General features: G+C 45.0%; 1 protein-coding gene across 1 annotated transcript; it reads left to right on the top strand.

Annotated features, from left to right (window-relative positions):
• Window positions 1–670: 670 nt before the first annotated feature.
• LOC143839120 (interleukin-2 receptor subunit beta-like) lies at window positions 671–19,469 on the top strand. The gene is made up of 6 exons (XM_077340955.1): window positions 671–927; window positions 4,076–4,169; window positions 12,605–12,719; window positions 16,120–16,219; window positions 17,895–17,997; window positions 19,413–19,469. Exons 1-6 carry the CDS (start codon window positions 883–885, stop codon window positions 19,460–19,462), a joined length of 507 nt encoding a protein of 168 aa, XP_077197070.1. The 5' UTR covers window positions 671–882; the 3' UTR covers window positions 19,463–19,469.
• The last annotated feature ends 1,100 nt before the right edge of the window (window positions 19,470–20,569 follow it).

Raw genomic sequence — 20,569 nt, forward strand, 5'->3', positions numbered from 1 at the left:
TATACCACAAAGGACACCCACAGCTTTCTCAAATTAATTATATTCTAGTTGTGGAATAATCCGATCAACAGAAGCTACAGACAATGGCCACCATAGAAACAGATGACCCTGCATCATATCAAGTCAAATCACTGGTCCATCTAGCCTTGAATTGTCAACTCTAGCTCTCAGTGACTCCCCAAGATCTCAGGCCTTTCCCAGCACCATGCTCTGCGAAGGACTGTGTCAGGAACCTTGTATATGTAAGACATGAGTCCTGTCATCCAGCTTTCTCCTCTATCACGACTGTGGTGACAAAATGAGTCTTCCGGAGTCAACTGCTTCACAACAGCTAGAGACAATCTAGAAAGGAAAAAAAGTCTTAAGACAAAGTCTGGGAAGCTTCCCACTTTTGTTTAGGGCACGGGGCGTCCGTGTTTTAAAGGTGTGCATTATGCACATTTCATAGAACAGGGGGATTTGGATGGGGGGTCAGGTGAAGGATCGTTTCAGTTTTTGTCTAGTTCTCTGTACTCTACAAGTTTGGCACTCCACCCCTTCTCATCACCTTTACACATCAGGAAGTGGTATGAGGTCGTGGTCTGGTGCTTTCACACTGCTGGCCTTGCAAGCCCTATTGATACTTGGGGGCCTCAGTCTCACTATGACATAGTAACAGAGCTGCAGCTTCCTGTGTTAAGGTAAGGTAAGAGAAGAGATCCAGCAAGAGGCTGCATGTTCCCTGCTCGCTTAGAAGTAGTTCATTGCATCCCCTTTCTGCTGCCATCAACAGCAGAAGGGCTAGCTGTTCTGCCACTGCGCACAGAATTTAAGAACCATCCAAGTAATGAGGTGGCCAAGGCCTTCAAGAGCAGTACTACCATGGCTACTCCACCCTGAGGCATGACTGGAAGACAGAAGACTATTACGCAACCAAATGAAGGGCAGGTACTAAATATAATTTTCCATTGAGGGTGGAGCGGTGGTTTAAGAGAGTGGTTTAAAAGGAATGTTTATTTGGACAGGATTTGGGTAGTTTCTTGATTCATTTCTCCACTCACCCAGGGCTTCTTTTCTTCCTAAAGCATCCAAGAAAAGTGTGTATCCATAAAACATAAGGAAATCCCTCAGGATTTGTTAACCAAAATGTAGACCCCAACCGGACGAAAAGCCATGGGACTTAAGTTGTCTGTCACAGCTATTGAATTCCATTGGTTTTTAATGCCACAACTGACTTTATCTAGACTAGGCTTGTGGCTTTCTTTACAGTATCTTGAAGCCTTAAAAATTTATTTCTGTGCACCCTTATGTGTGCCTACTTTGACGTAAGTCCTGCTGGGTTCAAAGGCACTTCCAAGTATGTACAAATAGTTGTTTCTTTGTTTATTACTGGCTGCTTCCAGCAAGCAGGCTCGCAGTGAGTTACAATGCTAAAACCCCACAATAAAACAATAAGAAAATACCCCTTAAAATCATGCCCTCCCAGACAGCGAATACTAATCCTCCAATTCCCCATGCAACAACCTCCCTCTAGAGCCTGAGGGAATGTTCATAGTTGCTATTGTGGCTAAGCCAGGTAGGGGCCCCTCTGATCTTCCATGCCCTGGCCCCAACCTAATGCCTAGTGAAAGAGCTCTGTCTTGCAGGTCCTGTGGAACTGTGAAGGCTCTGTCAGGGCCCTCAGCTCTTCCAGGAGCTCATTCCACCAGGTTGGGGCCAGGACTGAAAAGGCCCTGGCACTGGCCAAGGCCAGGTGTACCCCTTGTGGGTTGGGGACCACTAAGGACTATGTCCTTAGGGTTGGGGACCACTAAGGACTACTTAGAGAAAATAATTGGGTTTCTGTCAATCAATGGTTATGATCTACCTTAGTTGAGGATAGAAATTCTCTTCTCAGAAGCAGAATATCTTTAAGTCATCCGGTACTGGGGGGAAATAACAGGAGATAGCATTTCCCATTATACCCTGTTCATCTGGCAGGTAGTTGCAATTGTCTGCTAATTATAACAAATAAATCACAACTCACCCACCTCTACACCAGTGTGCTTATTGCTTTCAAATCCTAATAAAAGAACCATTTGCCACTTTGATCTGGCAAGACAGGAGGCTAGACACTAGACCTTTCAACTGTTCCACAAAACTTCTCTGATTCTTATGGTCTGAAGCTGAAATACTTTTCAGCAGCTTTTTAACCATCATCCCTGAGTCTAGCTCTTGGTTGTACCTATGTTCTCTTTATGGTACACATTCAAAGTACGTCTTTCACAGAAGGGCTGCTTATGCTCAAGAGGATAGACAGTCATTTCATGTGAACAGTGGAGGATGAGCAAATATGCAATTGTTCTACATGATATAGCATAGATGAAAAAACAAAGTAAAAATGTTTCAATGTGAGGTACAATTTTAAATGGTCAAGATTATGGCCAAAATAGGTAAAGCCAGAACTAATGAGAATCCAAAGAAACATTTGCTTGTGATCAGTTTGGGAAACAGTCCAATTTCATGAAGCTGGAAATGAGATTCCTTAATATACAATAGTTTATACTTTATCTCTTAGACATCGGGGCTATGTCATCATTAGGTTTATTTAAAATTTTAAAGAAAATGTACTTTAGAGAATGATTGGCAGACAAACAGCCCATTTCCAGATTACTCTTGCGATGGACTCAGTTCTGTTCCCCTTGAAAGCTCCTGTCTCACACCTGTCCTTGCAGCATTTGCCTGTTGAAGCCTGTGGGCCTTGAACTAGGAGCTTTCTGGGTCAGGAACTAGCCACCCAAACTAGTCCGAGGAGGGAATTGCAGGTCGTACAGCCTGGGCCATTTGCTGTGCCAGCTCATACCTTTTTGGTCTTGAAAACCAGGTCATCCCAGACAGCCAATCCATCCCATAACATAAAACATGCTCCAGAGCTCTACATCTGTTGCACTTACCAAGATCACTTTTCTGTACCTGCTTGCTCACTAAGGTTGCCAGGTTCCCCCTTGCCACTGTGAGAGGGTGAAGGGGTAACGTTGCCAAATCCAGGTTGGGAAACATCTAGAGATTTGGGAGTGGAGCCTGGAGAGAACAGGGACCTCAGTGGAGTACAATCCCATAGAGTCCACCCTCCAATACATCCAGTTTCTCCAGGGGAATCATTTGGAGATGAGCTGCAAAGGTCCCACTGGGAGGCTGATGTCCTTTCTAGCCACACACCTTACCTATTTAGGCACCCTTAGATCTGAACACCTGCCATTGTCCTGTGCATATAACTGGCAGGAAATGTGTTTGGCAAAGGCAGTAGGTCTGAGCATTTCTACTCCATGGCATGTCACTTCTGAGGCCCACATTGTAGTAAAGACAGAAGTCTGTAAATTCCTCAGGTGGCCTAAGCAGGCCAAGCAGGTAGAGACTGAAGAAATGGAGACACTGACTGGGGCTGCATCAGTTTGGGGGGCTGCATTCTATCCCCACAGTCAGGAAAAGGGAACCCTCTTCTGCTAATCCAAAGAAGCTTACCTTGTTTGTCGTAAGATCTTATCCCTGCTTGTCAGGAAGCAAATGATCTCAGTGAGCGCGGGATGTGCTCTGAGGCCCAGTGAGCTGTCGGGGGCTGTACAGTCATTCATTCCGAGGCAGCTTTCATAATCAAACCTTTCCACTGAAGAGTTCAAATACATAATTGCTGAGAAACATGCGGAGGAAAAGAGATAATGAATATCTGCCCTATCTGCTGAGTAAAACCTCTTAATCAATCCCGCTCATAACCATCTCACCTACAACGGGCAGCTACAGAAAAGAGAACACTCTCCAGCAGCAATCTCAGTAGAGAAAGATTGGTGAAGCGAAGGTCCTTTGTGGTTGCCAACCTCCAGGTGGGACCTGGAGACCACCTGGTATTACAACTCATTTCCAGGCAACAGATCTCAGAAAATAGTTTCCTTGGAGTGTGGACTCCATGATATTATATCCTGATGAAGTCCCTAACCAAACCTCACACTTCTCAGGGTCCACTCTCACATTTCCAGGAATCTCCCTATTCAGAGGTAGCAACTCTGCTTCCCTGTGCTTGCTAGTAATATCTATTTGGATTGCCTCTTTTTCTCTTCCTCAGGGCAACCTGCTCTTGAACTCTGCAGTCATGAAGACAAGTTCTCCAGTGCTGCTCTACACTCTGTCACTGGTACTAGTGTCAAAAGCCTGGCTGGGTAAGAGATGTCACACCACCTATGGGGAGCACAAATGTTACGAGTGTGGGAGGGAGGGCAGAGCACCTTTACTAGCTCCCAGCTCTTCTGAGCAGTGGGACCTTCCAAGTGTGCTACCTGGGTTTCTTTGGAGGAGAGAGCACTGGTGTCTCCTTGGAAAACCTTTGCTACATTTACAAATATAGTAATGCATTATACAACACTTGCAAATATTTCATGGGTTTATTTTATTCTCTTCCCCATTTGTCTCTTTTTCAAAATAAGATCATATGTGTTAAATCAATGAATATAGCAGTAGGACAAATGGAAGCAACATGGCATTGCTTTAGACCCAGGACTGCCCTTCATTGGATGCCCAGAGAGAGACTCTGCCCTCCCTTGGTGCTTCACTTTCAGCCCTCAGTCTACCTTTCTGCCTGTAGCCCTTTTCAATCATAGCAATTTTGGTACTTCTTTACCAGAACAGTGATCTACGCACAGTTCTCCCAATATGTATTCCATGGGACAGTAGCCATATTTTCTGGCATTGATATTCAGAAATAGGAAGTCAGGTGTGTTGTGGCATCAGAGCCTGAAAAATATGTGTATTTACTTAGTCATATAAAATGACAATCATGCTACTTCAAGGATTGTAGGTAGCACACTTTCCGAGTGCCAAGGCGTCCAAAAAGTTAGTGGTGTCAAAGCACTCATCCTAATAGCCCTCTTTAAGTATTTGAAAGGTTGTCACTTGGAGGAGGGCAGGATGCTGTTTCCGTTGGCTGCAGAGGAGAGGACACGCAGTAATGGGTTTAAACTACAAGTACAACAATATAGGCTTGATATCAGGAAAAAAAATTTCACAGTCAGAGTAGTTCAGCAGTGGAATAGGCTGCCTAAGGAGGTGGTGAGCTCCCCCTCACTGGCAGTCTTCAAGCAAAGGCTGGATACACACTTTTCTTGGATGCTTTAGGATGCTTAGGGCTGATCCTGCGTTGAGCAGGGGGTTGGACTAGATGGCCTGTATGGCCCCTTCCAACTCTATGATTCTAATCTGCACCACCCGTCTTTCTCTCTCTTACATACACAGACCTGCCCCCTTCCTTCACCTAACATGGGATATCACCTTCTCCAAGCTCAGGTGGGCACATCAGTCAAAATACTCAACAGAAATATCCTAACTGTGATCTATCATTGAGAAAGCACCGGCACACCCTTCTAGGCTACTCGCCAGCAATCCAATACAGGAGGAGTATGGTTTCAATTAATGGTTTTCAAATCTTACATAGTTCCATAAGAGTAGCTATTCTAGATCTGACCAATGGTTCAGCAAGAACATCCACAAAGCGAGTCTGTGGACAACAGCCCTTACGTACTGATTGCCCCTCAGCATTTGACATTCTGCCTTAGAGCATAATGTGCAGGAGATCATAGTAAGAGCTCTTCAGCAGACAAGCTGATGTAGAAATGGTTTAATTGAATTTAATTGTTGAAAAACTAATGGCTTAAATTATTGCATAAAATGGGGCGGCTGCATACTTGGTAATCCAGCTCCAATGTGCCGCCTGCCTGTTTCTTTTCCTAGCACAATAAAATCTGTTGAAACGTATCTGAAAAGAAAACTAGGCTCTCAATATCACCTAATATGATGGTTGTTCCACACATTTCTATATCTTAATAATATTATTTTATGTCATGAAGAATCAACTTATACTTGGCAGTACGTACCACTTATACACTGTTAGAATACCTGGTTTCCACCTTAACATATAGATTACATGGTCCCAAATCCATCAAACAAGATGCTTAAGAAATACATCAAGAGCATTGAAATACATCAAGCCCGTGGGGAAGGATGGTAGAGAAATTTAATACATTATTCTCACGGGTCAAGTCATTCTCATCTGGAAGAACCGTATCTCCATTGCAAGCACATGTGGCTGAGATAATGTCAAGGAGTGGCAGGCACTCTTGTGAAATATTTCTCATTGTTCCCTTTTAGATCACTCAGCCTTCAGCTGTAGAATGCTAAGGTCCTCAACATGGGCAACCATTTTATTTGCTTCCACTCTATAAAGCATTACTTATAAAGACCTTCGATTTATTGAGGATAGTACTGTCTACTGTGACTGGCGTTCAAACTAAACAATGAGTGTCTTTGTCAGTGGTCAGAATTTTGCCCACAAAGTCATTCTTGATGCAAGGCAAACCAAAGGAAAAAGGGATCATCTCCAAGTTGTCCTGTGAAGTAATCAAGCCATATCAGGTTAGATGCCACCAGCTTTCCCACTCATCTCACCGAATTCTCCTCCTATAGTTTTTGTCCCTGCAGGTCCCAAGGTCTTCAGCTTAGCCTTTTTGGATGGTTTGAAGGGATCCTTCTTTCCTTTTTTTGCCTAAGGAAAAAACTGGTTAGAACCAAACCACTGTTATATTCCTAGGCTGTTACAATTGTAATTGTACAATTATAAATTTAACTATTTATGTTGTAAACTGCCCCGAGACCTATTTGGAGAAGGGCGGTCTAAAAATTAAATAATAATAATAATAATAATAATAATAATCTGTACACCGCCCGTGGCGCCGCGGGCGCCATCTGTACACCGCCCGTGGCGCCGCGGGCGCCACGGACTAAATAAGACAGTAAGAGGTTCTGGGGCGGGATGTGTCCGGGATGAGGAAGGGTCCAGATTGGACCCTTCCTCATGACAGACAATCAGAGGGACCAATCGGCAGGCGCAAAGCGCCTGCCGATTGGTCCCTCTGATTCCCGCCGCCAGCAACTGCGAGCCGCGCGCAGCGCGGCTCGCAGTTGCTCCTTTGCCGCTGGCCTGAAGCAGCGTTAGGCCGGGGAAAGGCTCCAGAGAGCCTCGGGTGGGGGGGTGGCCGGCCCTGCCTTTCCCCGGCCGAAGGAGCGGCTTCGCAGCGTCGGAGACGCTGCGAAGCCGTTCCTGCGCCCGGGGAAAGGCTCCAGAGAGCCGCGGGTGGGGGGGTGGCCGGGCCCGCCTTTCCCCGGCCGCAGGAGCGGCTTCGCAGCGTCGGAGACGCTGCGAAGCCGTTCCTGCGCCCGGGGAAAGGCTCCAGAGAGCCGCGGGTGGGGGGGTGGCCGGGCCCGCCTTTCCCCGGCCGCAGGAGCGGCTTCGCAGCGTCGGAGACGCTGCGAAGCCGTTCCTGCGCCCGGGGAAAGGCTCCAGAGAGCCGCGGGTGGGGGGGTGGCCGGGCCCGCCTTTCCCCGGCCGCAGGAGCGGCTTCGCAGCGTCGGAGACGCTGCGAAGCCGTTCCTGCGCCCGGGGAAAGGCTCCAGAGAGCCGCGGGTGGGGGGGTGGCCGGGCCCGCCTTTCCCCGGCCGCAGGAGCGGCTTCGCAGCGTCGGAGACGCTGCGAAGCCGTTCCTGCGCCCGGGGAAAGGCTCCAGAGAGCCGCGGGTGGGGGGGTGGCTGGGCCCGCCTTTCCCCGGCCGCAGGAGCGGCTTCGCAGCGTCTCCGACGCTGCGAAGCCGTTCCTGCGCCCGGGGAAAGGCTCCAGAGAGCCGCGGGTGGGGGGGTGGCCGGGCCCGCCTTTCCCCGGACGCAGGAGCGGCTTCGCAGCGTCTCCGACGCTGCGAAGCCGTTCCTGCGCCCGGGGAAAGGCTCCAGAGAGCCGCGGGTGGGGGGGTGGCCGGGCCCGCCTTTCCCCGGACGCAGGAGCGGCTTCGCCGGCCTTCTCCTGGGAACTGCGAGGGCCGAAGACCAGCAGACAGCAACCAGGACCACCGCAAGGTTTGTAAGTGGACCTGGGGTTCTGACTGGCCTTGGGAGGGAGGACCGCGGCGCTGCTTCTCGGGGGGGGGGGTTCTGAGAGAGGGGGTGGGTGGGTGGCTGAGAGTGTGTCCCTTACCCTGCCCCCTTCTCCCCTTTCAAACCCCCTCCAAAGACTGCAGGTATTCCCCCCCCCAAACCCACACTCACTGCTAGCGCCCATTGCATTTAGAACTGCAATGGGCTTGATTACTAGTAATAATAATAATACAGAAAGCAAACTATGGTAATTACATATCGTTACTGCAGTTCTGAGGATCTGGATGTGGAGTATGGATATATATACACATATTTATATTTATATATTTAATTTCAGTTCAATCTAAAAATTCTTTGCAGTAATCATATATAATCATATATATAATCATGATTACTACATAATCATATATATATATATATATAAATGATTATGTAGTAATCATGATTATATATGAACTGAAATTAAAGAGAAACCCAAGAAAGATTGTAGGTATCTACACAAATCACAAAACTCATACAATAAAAGGCGTGACATGATTTTTGTACATAGAAAGTAGGTGATTGTGTACCACATTATTTTCATTAGCTTCATAATTATATTCACTGTGAGTATTAACAATGGGAATTTTCTGCCAGATCATATCCACTTTGAGTAGTTAGTTGAAAAGTAAGGGAAATCATTATTAGGTAAGATTTAGAAAGTATTTCTGCTTTTTAATTATCTTAAGCAATATATTTCAAAGGAAATGGGAAATTATATCATGGACCCAAATTTGAGATGTAGCTTGGATTGACATATTTGCTAGAGAATTTGTCAGGTAATGATTTTTAACTTTGAAAGGAAACTATTATAGAATCATAGAATCATAGAGTTGGAAGGGGGCATACAGGCCATTTAGTCCAACCCCCTGCTCAACGCAGGATCAGCCCTAAGCATCCTAAAGCATCCAAGAAAAGTGTGTATCTAACCTTTGCTTAAAGACTACCAGTGAGGGGGAGCTCACCACCTCCTTAGGCAGCCTATTCCACTGCTGAACTACTCTGACTGTGAAATTTTTTTCCTGATATCTAGCCTATATCGTTGTACTTGAAGTTTAAACCCATTACTGCGTGTCCTTTCCTCTGCAGCCAACAGAAACAGCATCCTGCCCTCCTCCAAGTGACAACCTTTCAAATACTTAAAGAGGGCTATCATGTCCCCTCTCGACCTCCTTTTCTCCAGGCTGAACATTCCCAAGTCCCTCAACCTATCTTCATAGGGCTTGGTCCCTTGGCCCCAGATCATCTTTGTCACTCTCCTCTGTACCCTTTCAATTTTATCTACGTCCTTCTTGAAGTGAGGCCTCCAGAACTGCACACAGTACTCCAGGTGTGGTCTGACCAGTGCCATATACAATGGGACTATGACATCTTGTGATTTTGATGTGATGCCCCTGTTGATACGGCCCAAAATGGCATTTGCCTTTTTTACCGCTGCATCACACTGCCTGCTCATGTTTAGTTTACAATCCACAAGTACCCTAAGGTCTCGTTCACACACAATGTTACCTAGAAGCCTATCCCCCTGCCAGTAGGCATACTTTTCATTTTTCTGACCCAGATGCAGAACTTTACACTTATCTTTATTAAATTGCATCTTGTTCTCATTTGCCCATTTTCCCATTGTGTTCAGATCTCGTTGAACTCTGTCTCTATCTTCTGGAGTATTTGCCAGTCCTCCCAATTTGGTGTCATCTGCAAACTTGATGAGTAGTCCCTCCACCCCCTCATCTAGATCATTAATAAAAAGTACTGGGCCGAGCCCCGAGCCCTGAGGTATCCCGCTACTCACCTCTCTCCAGTCTGATGAAACACCATTGACAACTCTTTGAGTGCAGTTCTCTAACCAATTCCCTATCCACTTAACTATCTGAAAATCCAGATTGCAGTCCTTCAACTTATCCATCAGAACATCATGGGGAACCTTGTCAAAAGCTTTACTAAAATCCAAGTAAATGACATCAACCAAATTTCCCCGATCCAGCAAACATGTTACTTGATCAAAAAAGGAAAGCAGGTTGGTCTGGCAGGACCTGTTGGAGACAAATCCATGCTGACTTCCTTGGATCACCAAATTGTCCTCCAGATGTTTGCAGATTGCTCCCTTTAATATCTGTTCCATTATCTTTCTCACAACAGAGGTCAGACTCACTGGTCTGTAGTTTCCCGGGTCATCCTTCCTCCCTTTTCTGAAGATCGGAATAACGTTTGCTCTCTTCCAGTCCTCCGGGACATTTCCAGTCCTTAAAGAGGTTCCGAAGATGATGGACAAGGGCTGTGCAAGTTCTCTGGAAATTTCTTTGAGCACTCTTGGGTGCATTTCATCCGGCCCAGGGGATTTGAACTCATCCAGTGCAGCTAAATACTTCTTGACAACCTCTCTATCCATGTTAACCTGCCACCCAGACACTATCCTTTGGCTACGGCCATCTCTAGATGTGCCTAAACACTTTGACCTGTGAGAAAAAACAGATGTAAAATAGGCACTAAGCCTTTCTGCTTTCTCTGCATCTTCCGTTAGAGTTTGTCCATCCGCACCCAACAGTGGGCCTATTGCCTCCTTTACTTTACGTTTGCTCCTCACATAACTGAAAAATCTTTTCTTGTTACAATGGGCTTCCCTGGCCAATCTTAGCTCACTCTCAGCTTTGGCATTTCTGATGATTGATCTACAGTGCCTAGTAACCTGTAGGTACTCTTCTTTAGAGCTCTGTCCTTCCCTCCATTTCCTGAACATTTTCCTTTTCTTTCTTAGTTCCTCTTGAAGTTCTCTGTTCATCCAAATAGGCTTCTTAGAGTTTTTGTCTTTCTGGGATAGTCATTGACTGAGCATGTAATAGCTCTTGTTTGAGTAGTGCCCACCCTTCACATGCTCCCTTCCCTTCCAGCATTCTCGTCCATGGTATGACACTCATCATGTCTCTGAGTTTATTAAAGTTTGCCCTACGAAAATCCGACATCCGCGTCAGGCTACAAGCTTCCTTGGCTCCCCATCTCAAAAGGAATTCTATGAGGACCTGGTTACTTCCCCCTAGGGTCCCCACCTCCTTCAACTCTTGCCGGTTGGTCAGTATTAAGTCCAGTATGGCTGTACCTCTTGTGGGTTCATCTACCATTTGATAAATTAAATTGTAAGCCAGGCAGGTCAGAAACTTGCATGACTGAGGACGCTTCGCAGAGTTTGTTTCCCAGCACACATCTGCGAAATTGAAGTCACCCATGATGACAAGGTCCTGCCGCTTGGATATTTTCTCAAGCTGCTCACAAAGTGCAGCATCCACATCCTCTCGTTGGTCAGGCGGTCGGTAGCAGACACCAACCACCACACTGTTTGTTTTCCCCTTGCTTATTTTTACCCAGATGCTTTCCACTGCAGATATGCTCTCCTTCACTAGAATTTCCTGACAGGTAAGCTCTTTCCTCACATACAGTGCCACTCCTCCACCTCTTCGATTTATTCTGTTTTTTCTGAACAGTTCATATCCATTCACCATTACATTCCAGTCATGAGAATCATTCCACCAAGTTTCTGTGATGCCTACTAGATCATACCTTTCTATTAGCATGAGAAGTTCCAGGTCTTCCCTCTTATTGCCCATGCTTCGGGCGTTAGTATAAAGACATCTAAATCCTTTTACTTTTGGTTCCCTATGAGCTGGCCTTGCCGGTTGGGCTGCCCCCAATCGTTTTCCTTCCATACACTCCCTATGATGATCGTCTCCTTCCCCTTGTGGCTTTAGTTTAAAGCTCTCCTGATGAATCTCCCCAGGTTCCTGCCAAACACATTCTTCTCCAGTTTCGATAAGTGCAGTCCATCAGGTGCTAGTAGGCCTTCCTCAAGAAAGCCTATCCCATGGTCCCAGAAACCAAATCTCTCCTGCCGGCACCAAGTACGCAGCCAGTGATTCACCTCCATTATCTTCCTCTCCCGACGCATTCCTCTTCCCTTGACAGGCAAGATTGAAGAGAATACCACTTGTGCCCCCATTTGCTTGAGCTTCCTCCCCAGATCTTGATAGTCTTTTTTAATAGGACCGATGGTATTCAGGGACATGTCATTCGTTCCCACATGGACCATCATTATGCATTGTGGTACTGTTGGCATCTGACACTTTATAGGTTTAAAAGGTTAGAATAACCTCAGTAAGTATTAGAGGTTTCTCTATCAATAAGCTGATTTTCAATTACATTTGATGTAATTGTCCAGAGACGTACATATTTTGAAAAACTGATAGATATCTAACTGAATATATACAGATAGATATAGCAAGTACATTGAGCAATAATTTTGACTATTGGAAAGAACAGTACCAAAGAAGCATTTCTCACTCACTGGTCTCACTCTAACAGGAGAGTAAGGGTAAATTCAAATGGGATGAGTAAGGGAATATGATTGTAAGCTGCTTTGAGACTACTTCAGTTAGTAAAAAGTGAGGTACCAAAAATAGCTCTTCTCTTGTTCTATGTGATATATAACTAGTTAAAACCCCACTTTTGTCACATAACATGCAAGGAATCTTCATTATAGGGAGTTCTGGCTTCTTAAGTTTTGTATAAAGAGTTCCTTATGCTCCATCAGCAGAACTGCTTGTTCATTCAGCACTGAATGAAATGCAATAATTGTCAAATATTATCTTACCAGGATCTTCAAACCTGACTTGTGTATATGACTCAGTGGAAACTGTCACGTGCAACTGGACCCAAAGTCAAAATGCCACAGAAGCGCAATGTACACTCATCGGCCACGTCGAGTCTCAGTAAGAATTGCAGAAATATATTTAGAAATAAGTAGCAATGCAGACGTTCTTAGTTTATCTAGCCTGCTGTCCTGCCATTTCATGAATCGAATGATCCTACAATGTCCTTTCTTTAAGAAGACTTTTATTCTCAGGAATATCTGCCCTCCAAAAACTTCTAATCAAATGCCACTGACTTGTTCTGCTTGTTTAGCCCTGGAATATAAAAGTTCTAATGTGAATAAATGCATAAAGATGCCTGGAAAATACAGCAGTGGCAGTAAAGGGGCCAGTTAGCAAGAAGGGAACTATTTGAAATAGGGGGAGGTCCCTAGGTTTGCCCTCCTTGTCCCTGATTGGCTTATTGAGGTTTGCCTGGTTCTTCCAAGAAGAACAGGTAGCTTAGTCTCTTCCTCTCTCCCAACTAGTATATACAGACAGGCTCTTCTCTTTCCTGTACAATATGTTCTTTTCTTTAATAAATCTATTTTGTTCTTAAGCACTGTGTACTCAGCTTTTCATCATATTTAGACTCTGCCAACATAGCTAGCTTAAGGGAGACTAGAAAAAAGAATGAACTAGCTTACAGGACTTTAGGATACCCACAAACCATAGCAAAACCTCTTGGATTTCCTATTTAATAACCAGAACTGTTTAGGAGACCCACTAATGTCCTTCTTAGCATCTCATCTGAATTGGCTGTCAGTGGATACTCTCTGTATGTGCCTAAGGCACCATCAAGTCGCAGGCAACTTTTAGCAAGTCAAGGGCGGAGCTTTAAAGGAAATTGAGAAGAAAAGGTGGCTTGCTATTGTCTTCCTCTGTGATTTTCCTTTGAGGTATCCTATCCACATACTAATTATGGCTGACCCAGCTTAGCTTCCAAGATCTGACAAGCTCGGCCCACACTAAGCCACCTTCAGCACATACTATGCCAGCTTGGTGTAGTGGTTAGGAATGCGGATTTCTAATCTGGCAAGCTGGGTTTGATTCCCTACTACCCCACATGCAGCCAGTTGGGTGACTTTGGGCTTGCCACAGCACTGATAAAACTGTTCTGAGCGAGCAGTAATATCAGGGCTCTCTCAGCCTCACCCACCTCAGAAGAAGAAGAAGAAGAAGAGTTGGTTCTTATATGCCGCTTTTCCCTACCCGAAGGAGGCTCAAAGCGGCTTACAGTCCCCTTCCCATTCCTCTCCCCACAACAGACACCCTATGGGGTGGGTGAGGCTGAGAGAGCGCTGATATCACTGCCCGTTTTATCAGCGCCTTGACGAGCCCAAGGTCACCCAGCTGGTTGCATGTGGGGGAGCGCAGAATCGAACCCGGCATGCCAGATTAGAAGTCTGCATTCCTAACCACTACACCAAACTGGCTCTCACAGGGTATCTGTTGTGGGGAGAGGAAATGGAAGGCAACTGTAAGCTGCTTTGAGACTCCTTAAGGTGGAGAAAACTGGCATATAAGAACCTACTCTTCTTCTTCCTTTGCATATTCTGATCCCAAATATATTTTCTGTGTGTGAAATATAGAAATGGCCCATTATAACATAGTTGACAAGGAAGTTCACATTACAATACTATTAAAAACACTAACAACATCCACAGAAAACAGCAGCTTAGATAGCACAGCTGATATTGAAACCTACATAGAGGTAGTAGATTTTTTCCCCCATCCCTGTACCTCTCATCAAAGGCCTGAGAAAACATCACTGAAATGAAAACTCAGAAGAGTAGGCACCAGGTGAATGGATACAGGGAAGGAGTTTTATGTATAAGGCAACAAAACCAAACAGCAGTCGGCCCACATCTTGGACATGTCAGCCCACATCTTGGACAAGTTAATACAGGAATGTTTATCACTTGATGACTGTGAAGCCAAGTGATGGTTTTCAGGTATGAATGGATCATGATAGGTATGGATATAAGAGGTTTTTAAATAGTGCTTCCAGCACAGAGTTGTGCATAGGAGGGTTTGTACATCATTCACAGTCTTGTTCACAAATGCATCATCAGCATTTCCCTCTTTGATGATTTCTATAATTTACTTCAATCATGGCCTGCCTTGTTTGCCCAGTCTCCAGGTGCACTATGCCTTTAAAACAATACAACACACAACAATACAAAACAAGCCACCAAGAATGAATAAAAAGGAATGACAAAATCAGAGAACAATGCAGTAGAACGGTGCCATGCACACAATATGGCAGCATAATGCATACGAAAATGTAACACAGCCAGATTTCAGAATTGCAGAACAGGGTAATAAAACAGGAACAGAACAATGGAAACCACTTAATATTTATCAAAATAGCAGCTGAATGGATGAAGTGACTCAACTGAAAAGTATTCTACTTAAGGTGCTGTGAAATGCCTATTTAAGGTGCTAGATCTTTGAAATCCTGCATGTGTAGCATCACTTGGCATAGTGGCTGTGGTCACTGATGATGAGCATGTATGCTTGACCTTGGCTCAAATGACTGACACCTGAATGTGGGAACTGACTCTACTCAAAAACGTTACAAATCTGCCAATACAAGATTTAATACAAGTTCTATCAGTGGTATTGTATCTGAGACACACATAGCTGAACCTAGCTCAAGTATTCAGGAAAGAGGAATCAAGGAGTGCATAAATATGCATGAGCCGTAGGTGTCACTTCCAAAGATTATCTATATATTTATAAACAAATTTATTCCATGGAACTGGCCTGCATAGATATTATGCAGTCGTAAAGTCATAGAACCATAGAGTTGGAAGGGCCCAGAGAGGCCATCTCATCCTACCCCCTTCTCAGTGCAGGATCAGCTTAAAGCATCCAGGAAAATTATCTGTCCAGCAGTTGTTTATGGACTGCCAGTGAGAGGGAGCTTACCACCTTCTTAGGCAACCAATTTCACCACTGAACTATTCTGTGCAAATTTTTTTCCTGATATGTAGTCAGTACTGTTCAACACATAGTTTAAAGCCATCACTGCAGACTCTATCCTCTGCTGCCAACAGGAACCGTTCCATGCCCTCCTCTAAGTGACAACCTTTGAAATAATTGAAGAGAGCAATTATTTCCCCTCTCAGCCTCCTCTACTCCAGGCTGAACATTCCCAAGTCCTTCAGCCTTTCCAGCTCTCTGATTGTCAACTGAGACAACTTCTGAGCTGTGGTCTAAAACAGGCAGCTGGACCTGGCCTTTCCTTGATTCCTCTTTCCTTGATTCCTATATACTTGAGCTAGATTCAGCTATGTGTGCTCAAGGTGAACTTTGAAGGCTGTGAGATCGATTGACTACGGTAATTATTCTGCTACTTTAATTATGCTGACTCTATCTTAAGCTTTCATTCTGGGAGTTTATTGTGGCTCTTTTTATTCAGCGCTGTAAACTGCCTTGCGGTTTTCAAATAAGCAACGTGTGAAACTTTCTTTAGGCACCAATCCTCACACTTCCAGGGTAATCCTCCTCAGACGTGTAACCTGCAAGGCATAGGCACCACCATAAGAAGCTGCAAGCTGATCTTTGACGAAGAGGTGGGTGACCTAATTAGAAAGAATCAGCTAATGAGGAAGCCTGTTACATTTTAATCATTCTCAATGTTATTATGGGATAAAGCTAGAGCACATGATGAAATAAGCTTCTGCTCTAATAAATGAGTTAGTCTCTAAGTAGGTTCTCCGTTGGGTTGCTACAACAGATTAACAAGCCTATTCTTTGCAAATATCTCTGATACAAAGATTTTAGTGGTGCACCACAACAGCAGAGAAAAATTAATTGGGTTTTTGTTGGCATGGAGAAACCACAAATGTTTCTGTTTACTGCCCTTCTCTGTGTCATTTTGGTTTACTCCCTTTCTCTGGGCAAGGAAAAAGGATATTGTGGCAGGACCCTTCAAGCAACTAACTTCTTTTAACAAATGTAATCAACAGATATTTATTTATTTATTTATTTATTTATTTATTTATTTATTTATTTATTTACCATTTATATCCTGCCTTTCTTTATAGAATCATAGAGTTGGAAGTGGCCATACAAGTCATCTAGTCCAACCCCCTGCTCAATGCAGGATCAGCTTAAAGCATCTAGGACCAGAATCTGTCCAGCTGCTGCTTGAAGACTGCCAGTGACAGGGAGCTCACCACCTCCTTAAGCAGCCGATTCCACTGCTGAACTACTGAACTATGGGTCAAGGAAGCTTGTAATATATAATGGAGGCATCATATATCAATTAAAACCCCAATTCCTTTCCCGGTTATGTTGAACACACAATAAGATGTCTTAATGAACCTATACTTCATTAAGAGTTTTAGCAAACTCTGCAAACTCTGTAGACCAAAAGTTCCTAAAAGTTTCCAAGGCCAGAGCCCCTCCCCTGTTCAGGTAGCCTGCCCCATAAAGTGGAAGCAACCACAGGGGAAGCACAGATGCTTCAGGATACTATGCATTGCCAAATCAAAACAGTGTTAACAGACCATATACCAGACATGCTCAAACTATGTGCTACAGTGCCTCAATGGGACTTGAGAGCACAAAGCACACTTTTCTTTTAACAATGAAAGATCTCTATGATGCTCAAGTTATGCTAGCCAGATTCCAATGAGGGCTAGGTTGAGGGACTTGGGAATGTTCAGCCTGGAGAAAAGGAGGTTGAGAGGGGACATGATAGCCATCTTTGTATTTGAAAGGTTGTCATTTGGAGGAGGGCAGGATGCTGTTCCCATTGGCTGCAGAGGAAAGGACACGCAATAATGGGTTTAAACTACAACGATATAGGCTAAATATCAGGAAAAAAGATTTTCACAGTCAGAGTAGTTCAGCCGTGGAATAGGCTGCCTAAGGAGGTGGTGAGCTCCCCCTCACTGGCAGTCTTCAAGCAAAGGTTGGATTTTCTTCGATGCTTTAGGATGCTTTGGGCTGATCCTGCGTTGAGCAGGGGGTTGGACTAGATGGCCTGTATGGCCCCTTCCAACTCTATGATTCTATGATTCTGTGTACCTCTGAGACAGTCATGCTCCAAATGTGCCTGCTGCTAATTGGGAGTCAAAGAGAAGTGTCCCCTTCCTCCTTTAATTCAGAAAAACAAACCAAATGCCTTGTTTATCAGAAGTCTGGAAAATAGTGGGCCCGTGGATGGTCATTAGGGCAGCGTCTTTCTTTTGTGATGAAAATAATTGATTACAATCACCATAATGTTTGGTTTGTCTGCAGACGTACGCCTTGACTGTTACAGACTCCATCCGCCTAGTTGTGCCTTGTCACACGGGAGAGAACGAGAGAAGAGAGTCGAGTTACATGAAGCCTTTTGAGAACCGTGAGTGGGAAACACTAGGGTCATAGTGCTTGAGGATGGGCTGACATCTAAATTGGATTTCTGTGGAACTTTGAAATGGAGTCACAGAGACTTGCTGCTACAGTATGACTGCCAGTCTCCATTGGGAACCCATGTAAAATGTAAGGTGTAGTTAGTCCATAGGTAGCAAGTACCCTATTGCCTTGCGAATACTGAGAATAAAACCCACTGCCATGCAAGGCTGCCAATAGAGTGAACTAGATCCAATTCTATACGCTTAGGTCTGATCCTGTAGAGCAGGGGTGACCTGATTGTGGTTCTCCAGATGTCCATGGACTACAATTCCCATGAGCCCCTGTCAGCAGCTGGAAGGGGCTCATGGGAACTGTAGTCCATGGACATCTGGAGAGCCACAATTTGGCCACTCCTGGTATAGAAGGAAACTCTTGTTTCTTCCCCTCCTCTTCAAAAGGAGGCTGAGCAATTTGTCTCAGTAAAAATTCTGTCAGTTGATTGGGCTGCTCCTTTTTGAGCCAGATACTTATACAGTGTGAAGGACTAAAATCTGGCCATTTATGGTTGATTTATACTCGCTGGGTCTTTGGAAGAAAAAGTCTCATTCGATTATGAGGTATCACCATCATGCAATTGCTGCTGTTACTTATTTATGGTCTCTAAAGAAAACAAGAAAGCTGGGGCCCATTGTGCAAAGATGCATCAAGGCAGCCATAAATGATGCTCCCTGCTGCTTTTCCATTTAGGAAAAAAATCCATTTCCCTCTCTCATATCTCTTTATTTCATAATATCGCAAGTCTTTTGTCACGGATACTACAGGAGCTTGCTTTTCCACGTCCCCGGAGATTACAAGTCTCAGATCAGGATGGAATGCAAGATGAGAGTGATCAAAAAGTTCTGACCGACAAGGTCTACGTGTCCTAATTAGAAATGTGGTCATTTCTAATTACTATTATGCCACCTACTAGGGTTTCCAAACTCCAGGTGGTAAGCAGAGATCTCCCAGAATTACAACAGATCTCCAGGCAACAGAGATCAGTTCATCACTCCCAAAATCTCCAGGTGTTTTGAAACCCAGAGCTGGCAACCCTGCCATCTACCCACCAGCCCGCAGATCAACTTCTGCAGTACTAACCACAGTGCACTAAGGACAGGTTCAATGCAGAAATCTGCTAACAGAGAAAACACACAGGGAATGGGTAAATTGGGGAAGGTGTCCCGAGAGAAAAATGTATGAACTTTAATGAGAGAACCTCCTAACAGGAGAGTGCCAATTTCCAAGACTATTTTCAACAAACAAGTCCTGCTGAATTACCCTTGTTCTGATATACTTCCTCAGCATATAATATAACAATCAATGGACGAAATGTGATACAGTTAGCAAATGCTCTGTGTTCTCTCTGTCTCCGGAAACTTGCAGTGACTATAGCTCATGCCGTTCCAGTGGGGATCGCCTGTTATTACAATTGATGATGGAAATAATTTCCCCTGGAGAAAATGGCTGCCATGAAAGGTAGACCCTGTGGCACTGTGCCCTGGTGAGACCTCTCGCTTCCCCAAAGCCTCCTCTCCTCAGGCTCCACCTCCCAAACCTCCAGGTATCTTCCCATCATAGCTATGTCAGTGTAAAGTGTGTGAGTCTTAGGTAGCCAGCTGTAGGTTGGGAAATAGCTGGAGATTTGGGGGGTGGAGCCTGAGGAAGGCAGAGGTTGGGGAGGAGAGGTTCTTCAAAAGGGTTTTATGCCATGGGGCCACCTTCCAAAGCAGCCAGTTTCTCGAGGTGAACTGATCTCTGTTGCCCAGAGACTGGTTGTAATGGAGGGTGATCTCCAGCCACCACCTGGAGGATGGCAACCCTAATGTGTGGGGGAATTAGTTTTTAAATATATAGGAACACATGAAGATGCTTTCTGCTGAGGTAGACCACTGGTCTATTAAGGGCACTAATGTTTATTCTGACTGGCTCTCTCCAGGGTCCCCTGTAGCAGCCATTCAGATCACCTACAACAAGATCCTTTAAAGTGGAGATGACACAGTAGGAATGCCAGTCTCTTGGAATGACAGCTCATCTACATATGACAGAGATAATTCCCCTGGAAAAAATGGCTGCTTTGGAGAATGGACCACTGAGGTCTCTCCCGGCCCCAAATCCCACCCACTCCCAGCTCCGTCCTCCAAGTGCCCAGGTATTTCTCAACCCAGAACTGGCAATCCTATGCCATGGATTGACCCTGGGGCTTCAGTACACCAAAGAGATGCTGTGACATTGATCCATGGTCCCTCCTGAGCCAAGGGCTTCTATTCATTATGCGTGAGATTCCAGTTACAGGCCATCATGAAACATCACCTTTGGTCAGGACACTCTTCTACCTAATTGGTTATGTTCAAATACCTTTTGCAAAATTGCAAATCAGAAACTAGGGAGGGACTGCTAACAGTTCAGAAACGTCATGTGAGTCCCCTTCCTTCCAAAGGTGTATGCTATCAAAACGTCCCTTTGAACCATTTATGAGGCCCAATGGCTAGGCCTGCTAAATTGAAGTTTTGATTCATGCTGCATGCAGGGCACTCAACGGA

Source organism: Paroedura picta, chromosome 5 (assembly GCF_049243985.1).
Source record: "Paroedura picta isolate Pp20150507F chromosome 5, Ppicta_v3.0, whole genome shotgun sequence".
Taxonomy (NCBI): Eukaryota; Metazoa; Chordata; class Lepidosauria; order Squamata; family Gekkonidae; genus Paroedura; species Paroedura picta.

Coding starts and splice junctions, on each gene's coding strand:
- LOC143839120 (XM_077340955.1), top strand. CDS start 883: ATGACTGGAAGACAGAAGACTATTACGCAACCAAATGAAGGGCAG. Junction 16,220..17,894: donor AGCTGATCTTTGACGAAGAG/GTGGGTGACCTA, acceptor GTTTGTCTGCAG/ACGTACGCCTTGACTGTTAC. Junction 17,998..19,412: donor CATGAAGCCTTTTGAGAACC/GTGAGTGGGAAA, acceptor GGAAACTTGCAG/TGACTATAGCTCATGCCGTT.